Here is an 18,938-nt window from a genome sequence, read left to right as displayed (position 1 = left end):
ACACACGGGACTGGGGTTGGGTTTGGGGGAGCCTTTCCCTCCCGAACGCCTGTAACGAGGTGCAAAATGGCCTTTTGTACGTTACAAACCCACCCGGGGGAGCCGGGGCGCGGTGAGACCCCTAACGAAGGGGCTCCAGCCACAGGGAGGTGCCTGGGTCCTCCACGCCGCCCCGGGGCGCTGTCACCGCTAACCGGACCCCCCCCCCCCCCCCGTGTGCTTTCCGCTTCCGTCGGCGCCACTTCCGCTTCCGGCCCCTCGAGGATGGAGGCGCGCGTGGCGCAGTCGGCAGCGCGGTTGGCGCGGCAGGTGCGGGACGGGGTTCGGCCTTGAGGGGGCCCGGGGCTCGGCGGGGGAGCGGGGCCGGGGACAGGCTGCCCGGCGGGGGAGCGGGCCCCAGGATAGGCCGCGGGGCCGGGGACAGGCCGCGGGGGAGCGGGGCCGGGGGCAGGCCGCCCGGCTCTCCCTGGAAGCCTCCGCGGCCGCTGGAGCCCCAGGCGGGTCTCTGGGCAGAGCGAGGCCCCGGCGGGCGCTCGGGGAGGCGGGGGCTGGTCTGGGACGGAGAGGCAGAAAGCGGGCAGGGGACTGAGGCACCTTCCGCAGCCGCTTCCTTTCCTGTGGAGACAAAAAGCGGAGTAAAACCACTCTCGTTTCTCAGCCTGTGTCGTGAGTCAGGGCTGCCGTTCACTCACGGCACGTTTCAGCGAGGGTGAGGGTTGAAGATGCAGTTCTGCTAAAAACTTCCCAAAAAAGACCCCAGGAAGCTGCCAAACACGGGTTTGTGCGGTGCCGCCCTGGTTCTCCGTGCTGTTCCTCCAGCCGGCTGCTCACCCGGCAAGGGTCGCCCTGCGGCCGGGCGGGGCGGGAGGGAGGGAGCCCGGCCCTCGGGAGGGGCAGCACCGGCTCCGGCGGGGCCGGGAAGCCCAGGGCAGAGCTCTCGGAGGAGCTGTTGGAGGGCAGGTGTGCTAATGGCAGTCCTGGCTTTCCCCAGCAGGATTACTGCAGCCATAAGGGGCATTGGGTTGGGAAAAAAGATTGTGACAACCCTTTCCCTTTTCAGTGACTGTAATAATTAAAAAAAAAAATATAGGGTTGCCAGGTCCATCCTAGGCAATAACTGATATTGACAGTAGACTACAAAGGCAGCTTCAGGAAAATTTTGAATTCTACACCTTAACTTCTCGTATATTGCCCCAAGAGAACGTAACTGAGATGTTCTGGCTTATGTTTTTTTGCCTACCTTACACATGTGTTCTTAAGCAACTATTGGGTATGTCTTCTACTCGCAATTCAAACAAACAATAAGCACTGCCATAAAATACTGACATAATAAATCTGGCTGTTGAATCTCTGGAGCTCCCTTTTGCCTTTGTTTTTGCGTTTCTCGTTGTAGGTGCTAGGAGAGGAAGGGCATCACGGGTATTCTGGATCCTTTGCCATCACTGTTGTCTGGTATTTAGTCTGTAAATAAACTGCAGTCACTCCAGAGCAAAGCAAGAGGGACAACGTTCAGCTCTTTAACTCCAGGAGGCTGAAGGAGGCCATGTGGAATTACTGAGCCTGAATCTACCCATCACTTTGCTCCCAGCCACTTACTCCCTGCTGCCAGCTCCAGCAAGCCCTGGAGCCCATTGTGAGCTGGTCGGCAGGAATCATTAGCTCTTTGGGAAAATAACCCAACGGAGAGCAAAGAGTGTGTGCCTAATTATTGCACTGAGACAGCTCAGAAAAAGCTTGGCAGAGTAGGAGCAGAGATAAAACTGTGGAGGAGGCAAGAAGGAAGTGAGGTGCTGTGACCCTTTTGCTACGCTTTCTCAGGCTGTTTTCTCTCTTTTTTTTAGGGGGGGTGGGGTGCGTGTATATTGGGTTTTTTTAATGTGATGGAGAAAAGCTCTATTGCACTAAAGCCCAGAGACAGAAGCTTATGTCAGTTCCATGCTAATTCAGTGGGCATGTCTTTGGAAGACATTCTTATGTGCTAAGGGAAAATGTAAGGATGATTTTGGTCCTTTGAAAAAGCTATAGTTTTTTTGTATTTGCAGGTAGGGGGAAGATTTCTAGTACTCAGCTGACCAAAGAGCCCTTGGAGATGTCAGCATGGCCTCATGTATTTCCCGCAGCTTCTCATGAGGTGGTCATCAGGTATGACCCTTTACTGACAAGTTGTGATATGTCCAGGGCTGTGCAGGTAGAGTAATCCAGGGGATGAAACTTTATGTCTTGAACAGCAGCTTTTCCCTTCCTTTTCTCAGCTACACATTGTATAGATCAGAGGTGTATTGGCCTTGTCTGTCTTCCCCACTTGGGTGGTACTGTGAGAGAGGAGTTACAAGGCGTATCTGTAGTTTAACATAGTAGTTTGTTTTTCAGAAAGAATATAGAATTTATATCCCTTTAATGACATCTTGCATTCATAGGTGATTTGCTAGAGAATTAGGTTTATCACAGATTGCTGTGATAAGGCACGTTTATAACACATGAAAGTCTGAAGACCTTTTTCCGGGCAAGCTCAGCAATATGGTTATGGATGTGGGGGTCATAGAATCATGGACTATCTTAAGTTGGAAGGGACCTGTAAGGATCATCGAGTCCCAACTCCCTGCTCCTCGCAGCACTACCTAAAACTAAACCATATGACTAAGCATTGTCCAGACGCTCCCTCAGCTGACGGACTTGGTGCCTTGACCACTTCCCTGGGGAGCCTGTTCCAGTGACCCACCGCCCTCTCAGTGAAGTGCCTTTTCCTAATGTCCAATCTGAGCTTCCCCTGGCACGGCTTCTTTCTGTTTCCTTGTGTCCTGTAGCTGGTCACCAGAGAAGAGGGTCGTGTGTGGGGTTCCCCTCCTGACTGGACCATGAACCAGGGTGCCCTTGTTGCCGGTTTTGGAGCTGTGGGCTGTACTCAGAGTGCAGCTGTCTCAGCCCAGCTGTTGTGATCTTAACCCCAGCAATTTTGGAACTCAGTGTAATCATTGCTGAGTTCAGGCTTTTCTGATGGGCAATTTTGAACGAAAAGTTCATTTCATCCTTTGTATTAGCAGTTGATGAGCACAAAAAGGGAGACTTAAATGGCAGCAGCAATATTGGGGCAGGCAGCTAGATCACCATGGTGAAACCTTTTGCTTTCAGTTCATGCTCAAGTGACGTAAAGACTGCTACCGGCGCTTTCTGCAGAAGAGGAGCACAAAACATAATAGGAAAATGTGCCATTCTGGGCTGACACGTTGGGCTTGGTCAAATCTGAAATGTGGCCAGCCTGAATGCCTCCTATCTGCACGTGTCTGTGCGGGGAATTTACTATTTTAGTGCAGTCATGGGAAAGAAGTAGGTGAGACTTACTGAACTGCGGCATTGTTTTAGAGTTCTTTACCTCCTGGCCGAATCCGAGCAATTAGGATACTAGTTGTCACCCTCTATTTGTGTGGGAAAAGCTGCTTGGGCCAGGTGTCTGCCCTCGGGGTCGGTGATCTCCTCAGAACCCTTGTTCTGGGTTCTGGCCGTGCACACAGATAAACCTCTTTACTCATCATCTCTTGTAGTCTAGCAATGTGGAAAGAAGCCTTCAGTAAGGTACTGGTCATCTCGCCTCCTGCGAGTCTTTGCTTGGGTGGCCAGAGGCATTTGTGATTATGGAGGAAAATCCAAATTGAATTTCTGTTCTGTAACGTTTGCCAATGGTACGGAAATGTCTCGGTGGCTATAGCTTTTAGGAGATCTTTTAATGCAGGGGGTATAAGTTAGCTTCTTGTTTGCTTCGATATATTGTGATTTTAATTTCAAAAGCAGAATGCTGATTTCTGGATCTGGGCAATGTTTGTCCTCAATGCAAAACTTTCCTAGGGGTCTGACTTGCTCACCTGTCCTGAAGCTGGTGACTTTGCTAGAGAGGAGGCAATACTGGGTGGACACAGAATTTACAGATAATGTGATACTGAGAGTACAACATATCTTTGTGCTTTTCTTAAAGCACATTCTGGGGGTGGGGGTGGGGGATGACTTATGCGTGTCACTGCTCCAGTGTTCCTTTAAGTCAGTCAGCAATAATGCTTACTTAAACTTACAGTGAAACAACTGTAAAGTAATGCAATGAAATTCTCTTGTGCTATTTGAAACTTGAAGTTCAGTCTGAACATTTTTTGAATGGGTCTGTAATTTAGATGAAATGCTACCAGGCCAGACCAGTAAGAAAAGTCAAAAATAAAAAAATACATTTTCTGTTGATTATGTCGGGGAAGGTATGTATATGTATGTGAGAGAAAAAGTCGGATTTTGGGGATGGTCTTTCTTGGGTTAAAAAAAGAAGTAATAGGCTGCAAAAGGAAAATCTGTGATGAACTGTTTGAAGTGAGTTAGATTTGAGATACAGCTGTGCTGTTCAATGATTTTAGAGGTTTTGATAAGGGTTTTTTTTTCTCAAAGTCCTGTTCCTTCACATCTGAACCTGCAGGAAGCATCCTGTTCTCCTGTAGCAGAGGAGACCTCGAGGCTGTACCGTGTGCTGGAAGCTGAAGTGCAAATGAAGAATGACCTCAAAAGTACTTACTTTGAGCTTGCTCCACAAACAGCCCAATCTTAAGATTGTTTTGGCTCAGCTCAGTTTTTTTGAGCGTCTGCAGTTAGTTATAGTGGCATTTGTGGGAGCTGTTGTTCAGGTGGACATATAAGACCAGAAATTTGATGGCCTGTTTTTTTCCTTAATTACATGTTCTGATTGTTTCAAGAGCAACAAAGTAAATAAACCCTTTTTGATAAGATTTGGTGGCCTATTTGACAACAGTAATAGCCGGAGCTGCCTCCTGGTGGGGGAGAGCCTGAACGGTTCGGGTGAGGGGCTGGCGCGCCAGAGCAGGGAGTGCTCACCACCTCTCGTAGCTGCCTCTCCCTCCATTGTGGCATTGAGTCGCTTACGTTTTCAATAGCCTCCAGACTTCCGTTTGTGAGCCAGGTTTGTGGCTGATGGGCACAGAGCCTGTTGTGGGGGCGGGTAAGAGATGGACAACAGAGATAAAGTTTCAGATATTTGGTTTCTTTAGGCCATGGGGTGAGGAAAATTGCTGCAACCGTTGGGCTCAGACTGCCTGTTGAAGCATTTGCCTCTGTCCCGGGCTGTGAAGTCTGGAGGGGCACGGGGAAGTTTGTTTATTTGGAGCATAGAGGTCCACCTCAAATTCCTGATTGCTCGTGAATGCCTCATGTCAGTTTTTAAGGAAGAAGTCACACTGAAGGTAGGGAAGGAAAGGTTGTGTGGCGAGGTGGAAATGAGTGCACGCTGCAGCAATGCCCCTATGAATTCCCCTGTGAAGCAGCACGCTCTACTTCTTGCCGTTCCTGTCTCCAGCCGGCATTTGAGCTTGCTGGGCTTGTGTGAGTGATTGTGGTTTCTTCCTCTGGAAGAGAAGCTGTGGCCTATGAGATGGTGAAACCGGCTGAAGACAGCTTCAGGGAATTTTGAGTCAAACCATTTGATGTATTTATTAGATTTAAAAAGATGGAGAAAGTGCTTATTTTGGGAATATGTTTATTGGCATGGCCTGTTGTCTTTCTTGCACTTCTGCCTTGATATTAATGAGATTATTATCTCACTGACTTTTTTTAAGACTGTTTCGGATTCCCTGTTTTTGACACAAATAGAAACGCCTTTAAGCATTGTTTGGAAGTACTCAACTTACATGTCATTGCTGTTACCTTTATGAGGCAAAACTAGAATCTTATCTGAGGTCTTGCAGCTCTTCGCCTTCAATCCCCTTCCCCCCCAGTAATTGTTGTGTGACAGTTTAATTTGCTTTTCAGGAAAACGAGATCAAGTTGTTAACTGCAGAAATTGACCGCCTGAAGAACTTTGGGTGCTTGGGAATCTCCCCGAGCTTGGAAGGGTTGCGAGACGAAAACGCAAAACTTAAGTATCGGTTAAATTTCCTTCAAAAGGTAAGGGAATAAAGAATTAATGCCGTAGCACGTGGTTTTGTTCTCATTAAGGCAAGCTAAATAAATGATGTCAGTTTGTTACCGCTAGTCATGTGCGACAGCATGGTCACTCTGCGTTCTGGCACCTTAATTGTTGGTAGCACATCAGATATTTCTTGGTTCCTTAAACAGAACCCTACTTTATGGAAAATTTCAGTAGGTTAATGAGCCCACACCGTCAAGTCTTTGCAGTTCGTGTAGCGGGCAGCCCAGCTGAGGTCTCTACTAGCATCACTGACAAGGTGTGTGGGGTAATGCAGCCTTGCATTCAGGGGAAGTGTTTGTACGGGGAGCTTCAAAGGGAGAAGCAGCTCTTGAATCACATGTGTTTTATGTTGTATATGTTGCTCCTGTGCCTAGAGGTGTCAGCCAAATCTGTCAGCCGTGCTCTGCCAGGCAGTCAAGGAAAAAAGTGGGAGGTAACAGCTCCTCAGATGTTGTGAATTTAGCCTTCTGGATTTTGTTTTTTCAGAGCCTTCAAGAGGAAAGAAGTAAAACGGCAAAAAGCATGATTAATATCAACAGCCGTCTTCAGGAGATCTTTGGAGCTGCTATTCGGGCTGCCTACCCAGACTTGGAAAACCCTCCACTAGTAGTGACACCAAGTCAACAGCCCAAATTTGGGGATTACCAGTGTAACAGCGCCATGGGCATAACACAGGTAAATCTGAACCATCTTGCAAAGAGAAGAAAAAATGGGGATGTCATCTGTTGGAAGCTAAGTGATAGACAGCACAGTGAGAGGTGCAATATTGGACCTGTGTCAGGCTTGTTGCATGCCTCCAGGCTGAGAATTCAGTGAGTTATCAAATGGCATTTTAGGGGAAGCATTGGCCTTTACAGAGTAGACCTCTCTTTTGGTGACTGGTATGAGTTACATGTGTGTCACACAGAAAAACGGTGGGATCTAAATCGTATCAGGGTCCAAGTGCTGCATTGATCTCCTAACGATGTGCAATTAACTACCAATTAGTGAGCTATATGTTTGGAACCAATATCAGCAAAACAATAATTGACAATTTTGGACAGCTGAAACATGTTGATAAACACCTACAAATCTCTGAGCGCTCTTCTGTAATGCCAGGAAAATATGATGTCCCCGCACACGTTTGCATAGAGTTATGTGCAGACCCTCCCTTCTCAGAGGGCAGGTAGGTTACAAACACACACCCCGTCTCCAGGAGCGGGGGTTCCCTCGCCGTGCACACCTCCTGTTGGTGTGGGTGCTGCAGCTTCCCAGCGCCCGCTAACGCACACGGCAGCGAGAAGGGCCCAGGGCTGCCCTGCGCGCCCGGGTCCCTGCGCCCTGCATCCTGAACTGCCCTCCGCGAGCAGAGCGGGCCACACGTGGCATCCGATGGCACGGGTCATTGTCGGGCCTGAGGCTGTGGTGCGCATGGAGCACCTTCTCAGTGTCCAGCCAGGCGTAGACTACTGCTCAGGCACCGTCCTTCCTACTGCTCTAGCTGACTGTTTTGTTTCAAAAGTCTCTTGTTAATTCCCTGGCTGCAGCTGAATTTGGCCGATTGTTGTTGTATTCCTTTAAGCATTTTCAGTTTCGTGACAAATGCTCTTTCAGGCAGATTTGAGTGTGCTATTCTGCAACTTTTTGTGCTCATGTTCCTATCTAACTGCCTGTTGTTATCCAAGCATGTGCTGAGGGTTGGCTGTGTGGGCATCCCCACATGTATGGTTGGTGGCATCTATGTTTTCTTTTAACTGAGCAAAAGGCAGGAAACGTGTTTTTTCTTGTTACGGTGTTCTGATCTTGGAGGTTTTCAGGTGACTGTAAGAATGGTTCCACTTTACAGGTGTGTGCAAAGGAAGGAGTGGGTTTTTTTAACCTGGCAGTTACTTTTGAAAACTGTGGTACTGCTGCTTTCTGGAAGATATTTGGCCAAAGAGGACCCAAACAGGCTAAGAGACACTTCAGGAGTTGCTCAGTGGGCTGGGACTGTGCTGAAGTCAAACCAGGAGGTAGGGGAGAAAGAAGGTAGTGCATTCTAGCTGAGGTGCTAAAGTGCCCAGACTTTCAATGCATTGATGCCTTGGAGTGAAGAGATAGACTCTTTGTAATTACAGACCTTTTATTTTGCAATCTCAACAGAAGCAACTTTTTTTTTTAGTGTTCTGTTGTCAGTTTACCTTTATTAATCTATTAGACTGCTAATCTTGACATTGAACTTGCACCGACACGCATGGGGATTCTGCTCTCCCAGGTTGTCATCTGCAGCCGCTCTGTCTGTTCTCCTGCCACAAAGGAGTTTGACTCCCGGGCAGCATCGATACGTGCTAGCCAGCAGGCTCTTGGGCTGAAGTGCCAAGGCGGAAACAGCCCTCACAAATATGTGTCATCTTCCCTTGGTCTCGTTAGCATATTGTGACTGGGCTCCCGCCAGAGGAGCACCCTGGGTGACTGCACTGACACGGGCTTTCTGAGCTTTGCGATTTTTTTTGACCGCTGCTTTACCCCAATTAAGTCGCAGTTGGGATTCTCGAGCAGTCTTGGCTCAGTGTTGGCATTATTCACATAACTCGATGTCTGAACGGTCCCCGTCAAGCCAGGGTTGGGTTCCTAATCCTGGGCTTGGCTGTAGAGTTTGTTCCCTGGAAGGGCACGCCGGCTAAGCTGGGCCTGAGCTTGGCAATACTCACGCAGGCAGCACACTCAGAGCATATCAGCACAGCAGAGCCGGGGGATGCAGCGCAGTCATTTCCCTCTGAGAGCAGCAGGTAGGTACTTGCCATCGCCCTGCATTTTAGGGACTTGACTGTGATGCAGGTCTCCCCGTAGAGCCTTGCTCCTGCAGGGTGTCCCCTGTGCAGAGCTGGAACACTGGTCACCGCGACCGCCAGAGGAGCAGGTAGAGCGCTGACTCGGGGCAGCACTGGTACGTGCTGGGCAGCAACCTCTCCCTGCAATGCGGCGATGTGGAAACAGCCCTCACAAGTGGGTATTGTGTTCCTGGGAGCTCGTTAGCGTATTAATGCCTGGGGTTTGAGCCAGGAGCTCTGCTTGCTCCTTAGAGTAATAGGAGTACGGTGACTGTTTCGGGAATGGTTCAGATAACAAGCCTGTAATCTGGTATAGCATGCCCGTAATCTGGTTTTGCATTTATTTTTCCTGTAGTTTGCACTTTAGGTAGCATTAAAGGCTACAGAGGGGTTTTTTTCTTGCCCATTCTAAGTGCTTACCATCTTGTAGGGATCCTGTTATGATCGAATGTATGACAGGTTAAACAGGAAGCTGAAACTTAAGTAGAAGTCACGTTTTGCAGCAGACTGCAAGTTATCAAATGCAAGCAGTGGAGAATGTAAATTCTAAATGGAGTGTTTTTCATGGCCTTGATGAGCGTGAGGTGATAGATTGTTTTCAAACACGTCACAGTAAGAATGGAAAATCGTGTGCTCAGAAGGAAGTAGTTGTGGTCATTTTATACAGCGTGAATGTAGTATTTTGCAAGGGACAGGTTGGGCCAGCTCACAGAATCCTAAGGGGTGTTTTTCTAAGGTCTGCGAAAAGCTATGTGAGAGGGTGCTTTGGGAATGGACAGAGAACTTTTGGACTAGATGATCTTTGAAGGTCCCTTCCAACCCAAACTGTTCTGATTCTGCCATGTGAACTTGCGTCATGTTACTGGAGTTCCTCACAGTGGGCCGTTTATGCCTGCAGGCAGAAGAGCCACTTTACTAGCAGTTTCTCTGATGCTCTTTGAAGAAAACTGGACAGTGTTAGCATTATCTTTGGTTGCTTGGGTTGTTGCATTTTATTTATTTCTTTATTTGTTTGCTTATTAAGTTTGAACCTAAGGTAGGACTGAAGGCAGTTTGGTTTGGTTGCTTTTAGTCATAAATCAGCAGACTTGCTCTGAAACCACACTCAGCATCTACTGTAAGCACAGTTCAAAACTTCCAAGTATGAAGGCTGGCAGAGGTGAGGATACCTGTGAGACTGATGAACAAGATTTTGTGGCGATGTGAAGGGCTTTGCCAACTGTGTTGATTTTTAAAGAGTTTGTCCCTTTTACTATCTTGGAGAAATACAGATTTGCCAAACCATTTAACGGGTTTTGAAAAATAGCCTGGAAGATTTTCTTTTGACGTAGGGACTACCCTTTAATTGCCATTAGCAAAAGGGAGTGAACGTATTGGGTCTAATTAGACTTCTGCTGCATAGACAGAGCTGTTCTAATCTGTAAAATTTGCTAAAGATGTTTTTTTTGTGTGTGTCTCCACATTACGAAGCTAGAGGATCATGAGGATCTTTCAGTGCCGCAGTATCTGTGCTTTCTGTTTCACTATGCAGATTGTTTTGGAGGATTGAATTTTACTTGGTCTTTTGGTTGTGTTTCAGATACTGCTCAAAACCAAGGAACAGAAGGTTAGCCCAAGGGAAATCGCTGAGAAAATAACAAAAAATATTCCTGCCAATGAATGCATTGAGAAGGTTGAAATTGCCGGTCCTGGTAAGCGTGTTTCATGTTACACGCTTTATATGTTTTAAAGCTGATACGGTGGTTTTATACTGGATGGTGATACGGGAAGCTGAGTTGAGTTCAACTATTTTGTGATTTAAAGCTGCAGTTATGGGGTGTATTAGCTGCTTCTGTCTTTGTGAGCTTTGTAGTGCTCAGACTTGTGCAGCAGCAGCAAATCTGCCTCTCTATTAGAATTGGCAAGTGCAATCCTGAGTCCTTTAATTAGCAATTTTTCCAGTGATCCTTAAGGGACCAGCTTTCCCCCTTCAAATATTGGTGATGGGTATCAGGCAACAGTCATGAAATCACAGCAAAAATCGATAATGCCCTTCTCGCTGTTGCTTGCATGTTGAGGAGAGCTTGTCCTCTCAGCACTGGGATGCTGGAGTAGCATGGAGGTTATTAATTGCTGCATCTGTTTTGTCGCTGTGACCCAGGAAGAAATACAGGGGCCCATATTCCTTAGGGCTGCAGCGTAAACACAAAAATCACATGGCACAGCCCTTCAAGTGCTTGGGCAGAAGCTTGTTCATTAGCTCGGTGAAGCAGGAGAAGTAAAATGGGTCGTTCCACAAGCATGGATTATTCCGGGTGTAACTATAGGGTTTAGGATATTAATTTTAAAAAAAGGAGACAAAGCAGGATTTGGTTTGCGTTCTGCAAACTCTGGCAAGATTATTTATTTTCTCATTAAAAAAATTTTTTATAAATTCAGCTTTGAGTGACAGTGTGGAAAAAAGAGTTATGTCAGTGGACTAGCTTGAGGAATCTAACTCCTACAGTAAAGGCTATAGAGGTGTGAAACAGACTCTTGTAATCTGGGAACAGAAATTGTCTTCTAGTGACAGCTTTGTTGTCCTGTTGCTGAAAAATGCTTTTGTTTTATCAAGCTAATTTCATATGTTCTTGTCCTTGACGTGAGGAAACAGAAATCCAAGAGGGAAGGCAACAAGTAATGGCTTGAGGCATTTCTGCAATCCCAGCACTCATTGCTTGTTTTCTCCTCTAAAGGTTTTATCAACGTCCACTTGAGAAAGGATTTTGTATCAAAGCAGCTGAGCAGTTTATTGATAAATGGAGTTCAACCACCGGCTGTGGGCAAAAGGAAAAAGGTAGGGCAGTGAGCACTAGGCAGCCTGCTCCCATATAGATGAAACACCATGGACTGCAGGTAGCTTTGAAATTCCCCCGTGAAGTGATCTGTTGAGCAGACATCCACGTCAGCTGGTTGTTACAGCGGAGTAAATGGGATGGGACTGAGGGAGTGGGGGCTGTGGTGTAAGCCACGTGTACCTGGTGTGGTCTCTGCTGGGTGAGGCTCAGGGCTCCCGGCGATGGTGTGTTGTGCCAGGGTTGGTCTGGGAGTGATGCCTGACCCTCTGCTGGGTGGATGCAGCAGAGCCCCAAGCTGGAAGCCTGCTCTGGTGTCCCCGCTGGGCTTCCTCTGTTGCTCTGTGCCATTGGCAGCAAAGAGAGTGTCAGCCGTCAGTGGCGGCGAGCCTTGTACCCCCCTGCTGGCCCCCCACCCCCAACAAAACCCAGGTTAAACACATGGAGTGTGATAATGACTGCTGCCTTTTATTAATTTCTTCCTTTGGTACTGTGTCGAAGGTGGTGGTGGATTTTTCATCCCCTAACATTGCAAAGGAGATGCATGTTGGCCACCTGCGGTCTACCATCATTGGAGAAAGTATGTGCCGACTGTTCGAATTTGCAGGTTATGATGTTTTGAGGTGAGAATTTTCTTTTGGGTGGGTGGGGTTGTTTGGCATGCTTTGGCCTGTATTGTTTGGATTTTTTTATAAACACATAACAAATAATCCTTTATGTTTATCCACTAAGCTGAGGAAGTGTAGCAGGGTTAGGAATCAAGACAGGCAGCAGCTTCATTGCAGTGAAATTGGGGGTGCTTGCCTGTTTTTGGTTTCTGGTATTATGGGTATTTCTTCTTTCAGAATGTATATTTTTAAAATGCGCGTGTTTTAAAGCATGTGTTTGAGAAACCATTATTGTTGTACTTTTCAATTGCTTCAAGGTTAAACCATTTAGGAGATTGGGGCACCCAGTTTGGAATGCTCATTGCTCACCTCCAAGACAAATTTCCGGATTACTTAACTGTTTCTCCTCCCATTGGGGATCTCCAAGCTTTTTACAAGGTATTTGTAGCAAATAAATGCGATATTTATGTCAGCATCTGAAAAGCAGATTGAGCAGCTTTTCAAATTGCAGCATAGTCTTGGAGAAACAAAAGAATTGAATCGCTGTTAATAGATTATTGCAATAACGTGCCACTGGGTAATTAATTGTGGTATCTGGTATTGAGTTGTCCGTATGGGGCACGATTAAAGGAGTCTGTAAGCATGCCGCCTCTCTGTCCTTTGAGATGAGTATGCTTGGAGAGCCTGTTATGAGTGTTAGCTTGTTTCAGGGGAGAAAGAGGTGCTTTTTCATGTGGTGTGTTTTACCGTAGGAATCCAAGAGGAGGTTTGACACAGAGGAGGAATTTAAGAAACGTGCCTACCAATGTGTGGTGCTGCTGCAGAGCAAAAACCCAGACTTCATCAAAGCGTGGGAACTGATCTGTGACGTGTCGCGGAAAGGTGACTTTGCCAGATCCAGAAACATGTCTCAGCAGTAGAACAGTGTGGCTTTCCTCACCTTTATGTCCATCCTCTAGTTTTCTTTTGCAAATCACTGCCGCACTGCTATGAGAAGCTTAAAGCAAAAAGCCGGTACAACCAAAGTACCGGGCTGTCTGTGGAGGCTTTCGGATAAACCTTTTGTCTCCTGAGTCCTAGTCTGATGGCTTCACCAAGAGATGGAGAATGCCTTTAGGGACTTGCTGTCCCCATTGGTAAACATATGCCACTAATTCCCACTGCGTGCATTTAATGGAAGTACTTTGTTCTGTTTCCCTCCTCAAGAGTTCCAAAAAATCTACAACTGCTTGGACATCACACTCATAGAGAGAGGAGAATCATTCTACCACGAGATGATGAAAGACATTGTGAAAGAATTTGAAGATAAAGGTGAGGCTTTTGGTCACAGAGTCAGAAATTCTGCAGCTGTTAGGATGAGCGAGGTAGCCTCGCTCCTCTGGAGCAAGACTTAGGACTGGTATTTTTGAAGTTGCACGTTCCCCACCCTTGCTCTTTGTCTCAGCCACATTCCCTGAGTGGATTTTTTGTGGTGTTTCCTCCCAAAGAAGCATTAGGAGAATTGATTCTTCTATGTTTCGTTCAGAAAGCTTGAATCTTTCTTGCTGACACCAAAAGCACTTTGCCTGTGATGTTTATAGGCAATAGCATGAGGTACTACTGGATTTTATTGTATCCTTAGTCAAGGAGCAGTATATGACAGAATTCCTGGTCTTAATGTTGTGCCTGTGTGGGAACTTTGTCTGAGAAATTCTGTGAAGACGGTGGCATTTTTGGATCACGTTGACTTTGAGACTGGCAAGAAGCCAAATGGCGTGTGACAAGAGTCTGGTTTTATGTGTTTCCTGTCTGGATTTGGCAGTTTTTGAATTTCACCATCTGAAGAGTTCTGATTAGCTTTATCTCTGAAGGACTTTGTGCGAAGTCCTCGTTGCATCTCTGTAGATTTTCTGTTGCCTTTAATGCCATACTTTGTGATGCGGTTTTTGTGGCTGTAAAGGTGCATCTGGATGCCAGTGACAGGAGTTTTTAAATCCAATTTGCTCTCTTCTGGTAAGGCCAGATCTGTACATACCCGCTTCCTTGTGCATAGTGTGAGCTCTGGAAGTGCAGTAGAGCCCATGACTTGGTTGGTGAGGGAGTTCTGTTTTAGGTTTTTTCATATTTTGAGCCATTATTTGATAATGCAAGTGCATGGATTTTTCTTTCTGGTAGCATCTGGGAAGGCAAATGTTTCTGCCTATGCTGGCCCACAAACCTCCCCATTCCGTACAGCACAGAATGTTTTCCATTGCTTTTCTAGGATTTGTCCAGGTTGATGATGGCCGGAAGATCGTATTTGTCCCAGGTTTCCCTGTCCCGTTGACGATCATGAAATCAGATGGAGGTTACACATACGACACATCTGACTTAGCTGCTCTTAAACACAGGCTGTGTGAAGAGAAGGCTGATATCCTTATTTATGTTGTCGATAGCGGCCAGGTGAGTATGCCAACCTCTGCTGACACTGCCGGTACAGGTCGTCAGAAAGTGTGTTAAATGACAGATGCAAGAGTAACATAGGCAGAACGCCATAGGTTTTTTAGTGGGGTATATTTACTCTTGTCCTTAGGAGCGTAAGGGTGAATCTAGCTTGGTGGCTGGCGGTCTCCCTGAAGAGCGCCTAGAACTGATTGATTAGGGAGAGACTCAGGTACCACTGGAGGCGGGTGAAGCCTAAATCTCAGTAGGTCTGGAGTGAGATTTGTACTGCGTATACTTGGGTCCCTCCTTTTCTGAGGAAATGCAAGATTGTCAGCTCTGAATCCGAGCAGCAATGGGAATTTGCCAGTTGCTGCTTCTGTAAGCCAGGAAAACTCTTTGACAGGTTGAACTTTCTGAAGTGGAATTTTTCTGTGATGCTAGAAAGATTTTAAGTCTCATTGTGAAAGCTGCATTGTGAAGGAAGTAAAGCTGGGAAGAAAACCGTACCTGGAGGAGTGGGTTGAGAACCAGTTGTTGGTATTTGTTCCTTGCAGTCAGTGCATTTGCAAACAGTGTTTGCAGCTGGACAGATGATCGGCTGGTATGATCCCAAAGTAACCAGAGTGGCCCATGCTGCATTTGGAGTGGTGCTGGGAGAAGACAAGTAAGTCTTGGGATTTAGGTTTTCCTCTCTGTGTGCTCTGAAGAGGATGTTTGGGTGAATGCAGAAGGTTTGCTCTTATTTGTTGACAAGTATGTATGTGGCATGCCAAAAAAAAAAGCACTGCATACATGCTGTTTTTTGTAACTGTGTGACTTCATTGTGTGTCATGGTCCTTGATCCACATAGTCACCTGACCATAGCGGTCAGGTTCATTCTTGGGCCTGGCTTCTGCTGCCTGGCATTTGGGGAGGGGCACTGGGAGTGGCTGGTGGAAGTGCAGTGGAAGATGATGTGAATACTGGGAGATGGCAGTGGTAAAGGCTGTGATTTCCATTACTGTCTGTCTGCCTCATGGTGGATGAAACGAACGTTGGGAAAAGGACCTCTGTGTCCTGGTCTGTAAGCCAGGCCCTTGTGCTCCAGAGTTGTTCTTGTGTCTCTGTGAAGGTGTGGTTAAACCAGTGCGCTCTGACGGTCACATGCCACTGCGGACTGGGTGGTTCTGCTGTAGCTTTGTTATAAAAATAAAGGTGACTTGCTGGGTTGGGCAGGGGTCTGGCACTGGTATTCCTAATGTCTGGAACTGGGTCAGTTCTGACTGTTGGAGCCTTTCTGGTCACCCCTCCCCACCCACCCCATGGGTGTTCTCTGAGATTCTCATGTTTTCTGGGAGTGTTTTGCCTCTTACGCAGATCATTTTGGCTGTGTGCTTTCAGGAAGAAGTTCAAAACTCGTTCAGGGGATACAGTTCGTCTCATAGATCTGCTGGAAGAGGGGCTGAAACGCGCCATGGACAAGCTGAAAGACAAGGAACGGGACAAGGTAGTTCTGACAAATTGCTTATCTTTCCTGAGAACTTCCCAGATTTGTTCACAAACTTAAAGTTTCTGCATTCTGTATGTGAGCTGAGAATATGGACACTGCCAAACCGCCCAGGAGATGCCATGGGTTTTGTACGCGACCAGTGTGATTATTTGATAGCAGTTTGGGCAAGTTGCTGTCATGGGGAAAGAGCATCCCTGAGTACATAGCAGTGAGAAAATGGGAGCTGCAGGCAGCACGCTGGCCTCTGGCCGGTACTGCAGAGCTTCTTGAGGAGGGGGGAGGAGAACTGGGCCTGGCAGGGCAGCTGGACGCATGGGTACCATGAGGTCTCATTGGTGTGATGCACAGCGGTGACTCCCCCAGGATGCAGAAGGTGGTGGTAGAATATAAAGTTGCAGCCTTGGCCTGCTGGGCTAGCAGTGACTTCTGGCGGTGGATGGCTTGGGATCTGCAGGGGGCTTTGGCATCAGGCTTCACCCTTTCCCTTGGAGGCTGCGTCTGACTTTGCTGGAAGCCTCTTGCTTAATCAGATTTCTGTCTGTCTTGGATCCTGATGGCCTGGAGTGTGGGACATGGCCCTGGACGGTGTGGGACATGGAATGGAACGGAAGGACCAAACTCTGACCAAGCACTGTGTAAAGCAGTGGAATTGGGAAGTGCAGCTCCTTGGTGCTGTGCAGTGTACGGTGACGGTGAAAGGTCCCTTTTTAAACAGGAACATGAGGAAGCACAGAATAAAAATGCCTTGAAAGTCTCAAGGGCTCACATGAGTCAGACGCAGAGTGCTTTGCCAGGCTGACAGGGCACTGTTCTACCAGAGGGGGGTTCTGTGAGCGTTTGGACTGTCCAAAATGGTCTATAAGAGTAGGAGGGCCACGTGTTCGTTACGTCTACCCGCAGTCTGTAAGAAGCAGGAGCACAGTATGAGTGTAAAACCTGTATGGCATCATCGGGCACAGAAGTCCCGCAGGCTTTCAGGAGTCGATGGAGTCAGCCTTAACCTGCGCAGTGCCATTTGATTGCAGGAGAAGTGAGGGGCAGATACGGGGTTATCTGGTATCCCAAGGTGGAAAAGTGGGAGTGAGCCTCGTGGGTAAAATCCCCTCAGCAGCCTGGGTTTTCCTCTTGAGCCATGCTGAGTGGCCAAGGCTGCGTGTTGCGGTTTGTGATGGCAACGTAGTATTCTTCCTCATGACTGTAACCTGTTTTGAAATTGCAACAGGTCCTCACGGAAGAAGAGCTGAAAGCTGCCCAGACGTCTGTCGCTTTTGGATGCATTAAATATGCAGATCTCTCCCACAACAGACTAAACGATTATGTATTCTCCTTCGACAAGATGCTGGACGACCGAGGAAACACAGCTGCATATTTGCTGTATGCCTTCACACGGATCAGGTGGGTTGAGCGTGCTGGGAGTCACTTGGAGCTGGTCTCTGATGCTCTCTGCATCTTTATTGCAAAGGGAGATGTGGGGAAGGGAGTGACTTAGCTGCATCAGTGCTGTTAGGGGTAGTTGGTAAGAGAAGCCAGCCACACTGGTATGCGCCATAGGCAAGATTTTATTTGTCAACAGAAATGGCGTCCTCTGCTATCTGGAACAGGGGTCCTTTGTGCGACGTGCATCCCGGTCTTTTAGCTAGCAGGGAGGGAACTGTGGGAGTTTCTGGTAATTCCCTTAGAGGTTTTAGGTGGTTGCAGAGGGGCGAGCCTGTGTGTCAGCAGCTGCTCACCTCAGGTGTCGCCATACCCCACACAGTTGTTCCGGCACCCTCAGCCCTGGTCTGCGTGGCAGCATCGGCTGTCCTTGCCAATCCATGCGCCCAGAGCACATCCCTCCCCGTTTCCATGCAGGGCCCTGTTGGATCGCTCCAAAGGCAGTGCCTCCCTGTCGTTCCCAGGGCTCGTTCCTTTCCTGGCAACCCAGGACTGGGTGAATGGGGAGATGAGCGGGTGGCTTGTGCTGGCCCTTGGGCTGGTTCAGCAGTGGGACCCTCACAAGCAGACTGTGTTTTGGACCATTTCAGGGCCATTGCTCGCCTGGCCAATATTGATGAGCAGATGCTGCGGAAGGCAGCCAGGGAGGAGGTCCTCATCCTTGACCATGAGAAGGAGTGGAAACTGGGCAAGTGCATCCTGAGGTTCCCTGAGATCCTGCAGAAGATCCTGGAGGACTTGTTATTGCACACACTCTGTGACTACCTTTATGAGCTGGCCACCACCTTCACTGAGTTCTACGACAACTGCTACTGCGTTGAGAAAGACAGGCAGAGTGGTGAGTGTTGGCCTGGGGGGTGCATGTGCCTGTGTCACATACCACGGTACAGGCCATCTGCGAGGTGTTTCCCTATGCTGGGAAGGCCGTTGTCACGCTGTGGTCCATGGCAGAGGACTGAAGGTGCCTGGCACAGCCTGTGTCATCATCTGCCTGTGAAGCAGGCAGGTTGAGTAGAGAGTTGTGAGCAACCAGGTACCTGGAAACACGACGGCTGGTCAGTCTGCCTGGGCTGGGGAGGATGGGAGGGGGCTCAGTGTGCCCAGCCCCAGGGCCAGGTTGTGAGTGGATGGGGTTCCCCGGGGGAAGGCGGCATTAATTGTTCTGAGCAGCTGCTCCAGCTCCTCCGTGGTGTTTTGCAGGCCAGATCATGAAGGTCAACATGTGGAGGCTGCTGCTGTGCGAAGCCACTGCCACCGTCATGGCCAAAGGATTCGACATCCTGGGGATTAAGCCGGTGCAGAGGATGTAGCTGTGCCCTGCGGGGTGACAATAAAGGGACTAAACAACTGGAGGTGTCTGTGTCTGTTGGGGTGGAGTTGCGGTGAGGGAAGATGCTGTAGGGGAGCAGTACCCCTTAGGAGAGGATGGAGGGGAGGGAAGGGAAGAAGGAA

General features: G+C 48.1%; 2 protein-coding genes across 8 annotated transcripts in view; one reads left to right on the top strand and one right to left on the bottom strand.

The window, feature by feature from the left end:
- Positions 1 to 222: 222 nt before the first annotated feature.
- On the top strand, positions 223 to 18,834 carry RARS1 (arginyl-tRNA synthetase 1). Of its 4 annotated transcripts, none has more exons than XM_074604540.1 (16): positions 223 to 309; positions 2,043 to 2,142; positions 5,791 to 5,925; positions 6,437 to 6,625; positions 10,319 to 10,430; positions 11,454 to 11,554; positions 12,054 to 12,175; positions 12,478 to 12,598; positions 12,913 to 13,042; positions 13,367 to 13,471; positions 14,403 to 14,581; positions 15,118 to 15,227; positions 15,944 to 16,049; positions 17,275 to 17,447; positions 18,077 to 18,324; positions 18,687 to 18,834. In XM_074604540.1, the coding sequence occupies exons 4-16, from the start codon at positions 6,473 to 6,475 to the stop codon at positions 18,794 to 18,796; spliced, it is 1,770 nt and encodes a 589-aa protein (XP_074460641.1). In that variant the 5' UTR covers positions 223 to 309; positions 2,043 to 2,142; positions 5,791 to 5,925; positions 6,437 to 6,472; the 3' UTR covers positions 18,797 to 18,834. The 4 variants fall into 4 exon arrangements, with proteins under 4 accessions (XP_074460641.1, XP_074460640.1, XP_074460639.1 ...); XM_074604541.1 differs by lacking the exon at positions 223 to 309 and adding an exon at positions 1,399 to 1,452; XM_074604539.1 differs by lacking the exon at positions 2,043 to 2,142 and having other exon boundaries at positions 232 to 309.
- The window catches only part of LOC141750055 (rho GTPase-activating protein 7-like), a 59,478-nt gene continuing 52,539 nt past the window's right edge, over positions 12,000 to 18,938 (bottom strand). For 3 of the 4 annotated variants that reach the window (XM_074604536.1, XM_074604537.1, XM_074604535.1), the window contains one exon: positions 18,632 to 18,803. The gene's annotated coding sequence lies outside the window, so the exon portion shown is untranslated. Of the gene's footprint in view, positions 16,276 to 16,307; positions 18,804 to 18,938 lie in introns of those variants that run through there. The other variant, XM_074604534.1, reaches the window with a different exon arrangement.

The sequence above is a fragment of the Larus michahellis genome, chromosome 11, assembly GCF_964199755.1.
Source record: "Larus michahellis chromosome 11, bLarMic1.1, whole genome shotgun sequence".
NCBI lineage: Eukaryota > Metazoa > Chordata > Aves > Charadriiformes > Laridae > Larus > Larus michahellis.
The sequence above is the reverse complement of the archived record's forward strand: the minus strand, read 5'-3'. Positions and strand labels throughout refer to the sequence as shown.

Excerpts from the sequence above, each read along its gene's own strand:
- RARS1 (XM_074604538.1), top strand. The coding sequence starts at position 265 with ATGGAGGCGCGCGTGGCGCAGTCGGCAGCGCGGTTGGCGCGGCAG. Across the intron at positions 13,043-13,366 it reads CTGTGACGTGTCGCGGAAAG|AGTTCCAAAAAATCTACAAC; the intron begins GTGACTTTGCCA and ends TCCCTCCTCAAG. Across the intron at positions 14,582-15,117 it reads ATGTTGTCGATAGCGGCCAG|TCAGTGCATTTGCAAACAGT; the intron begins GTGAGTATGCCA and ends TGTTCCTTGCAG.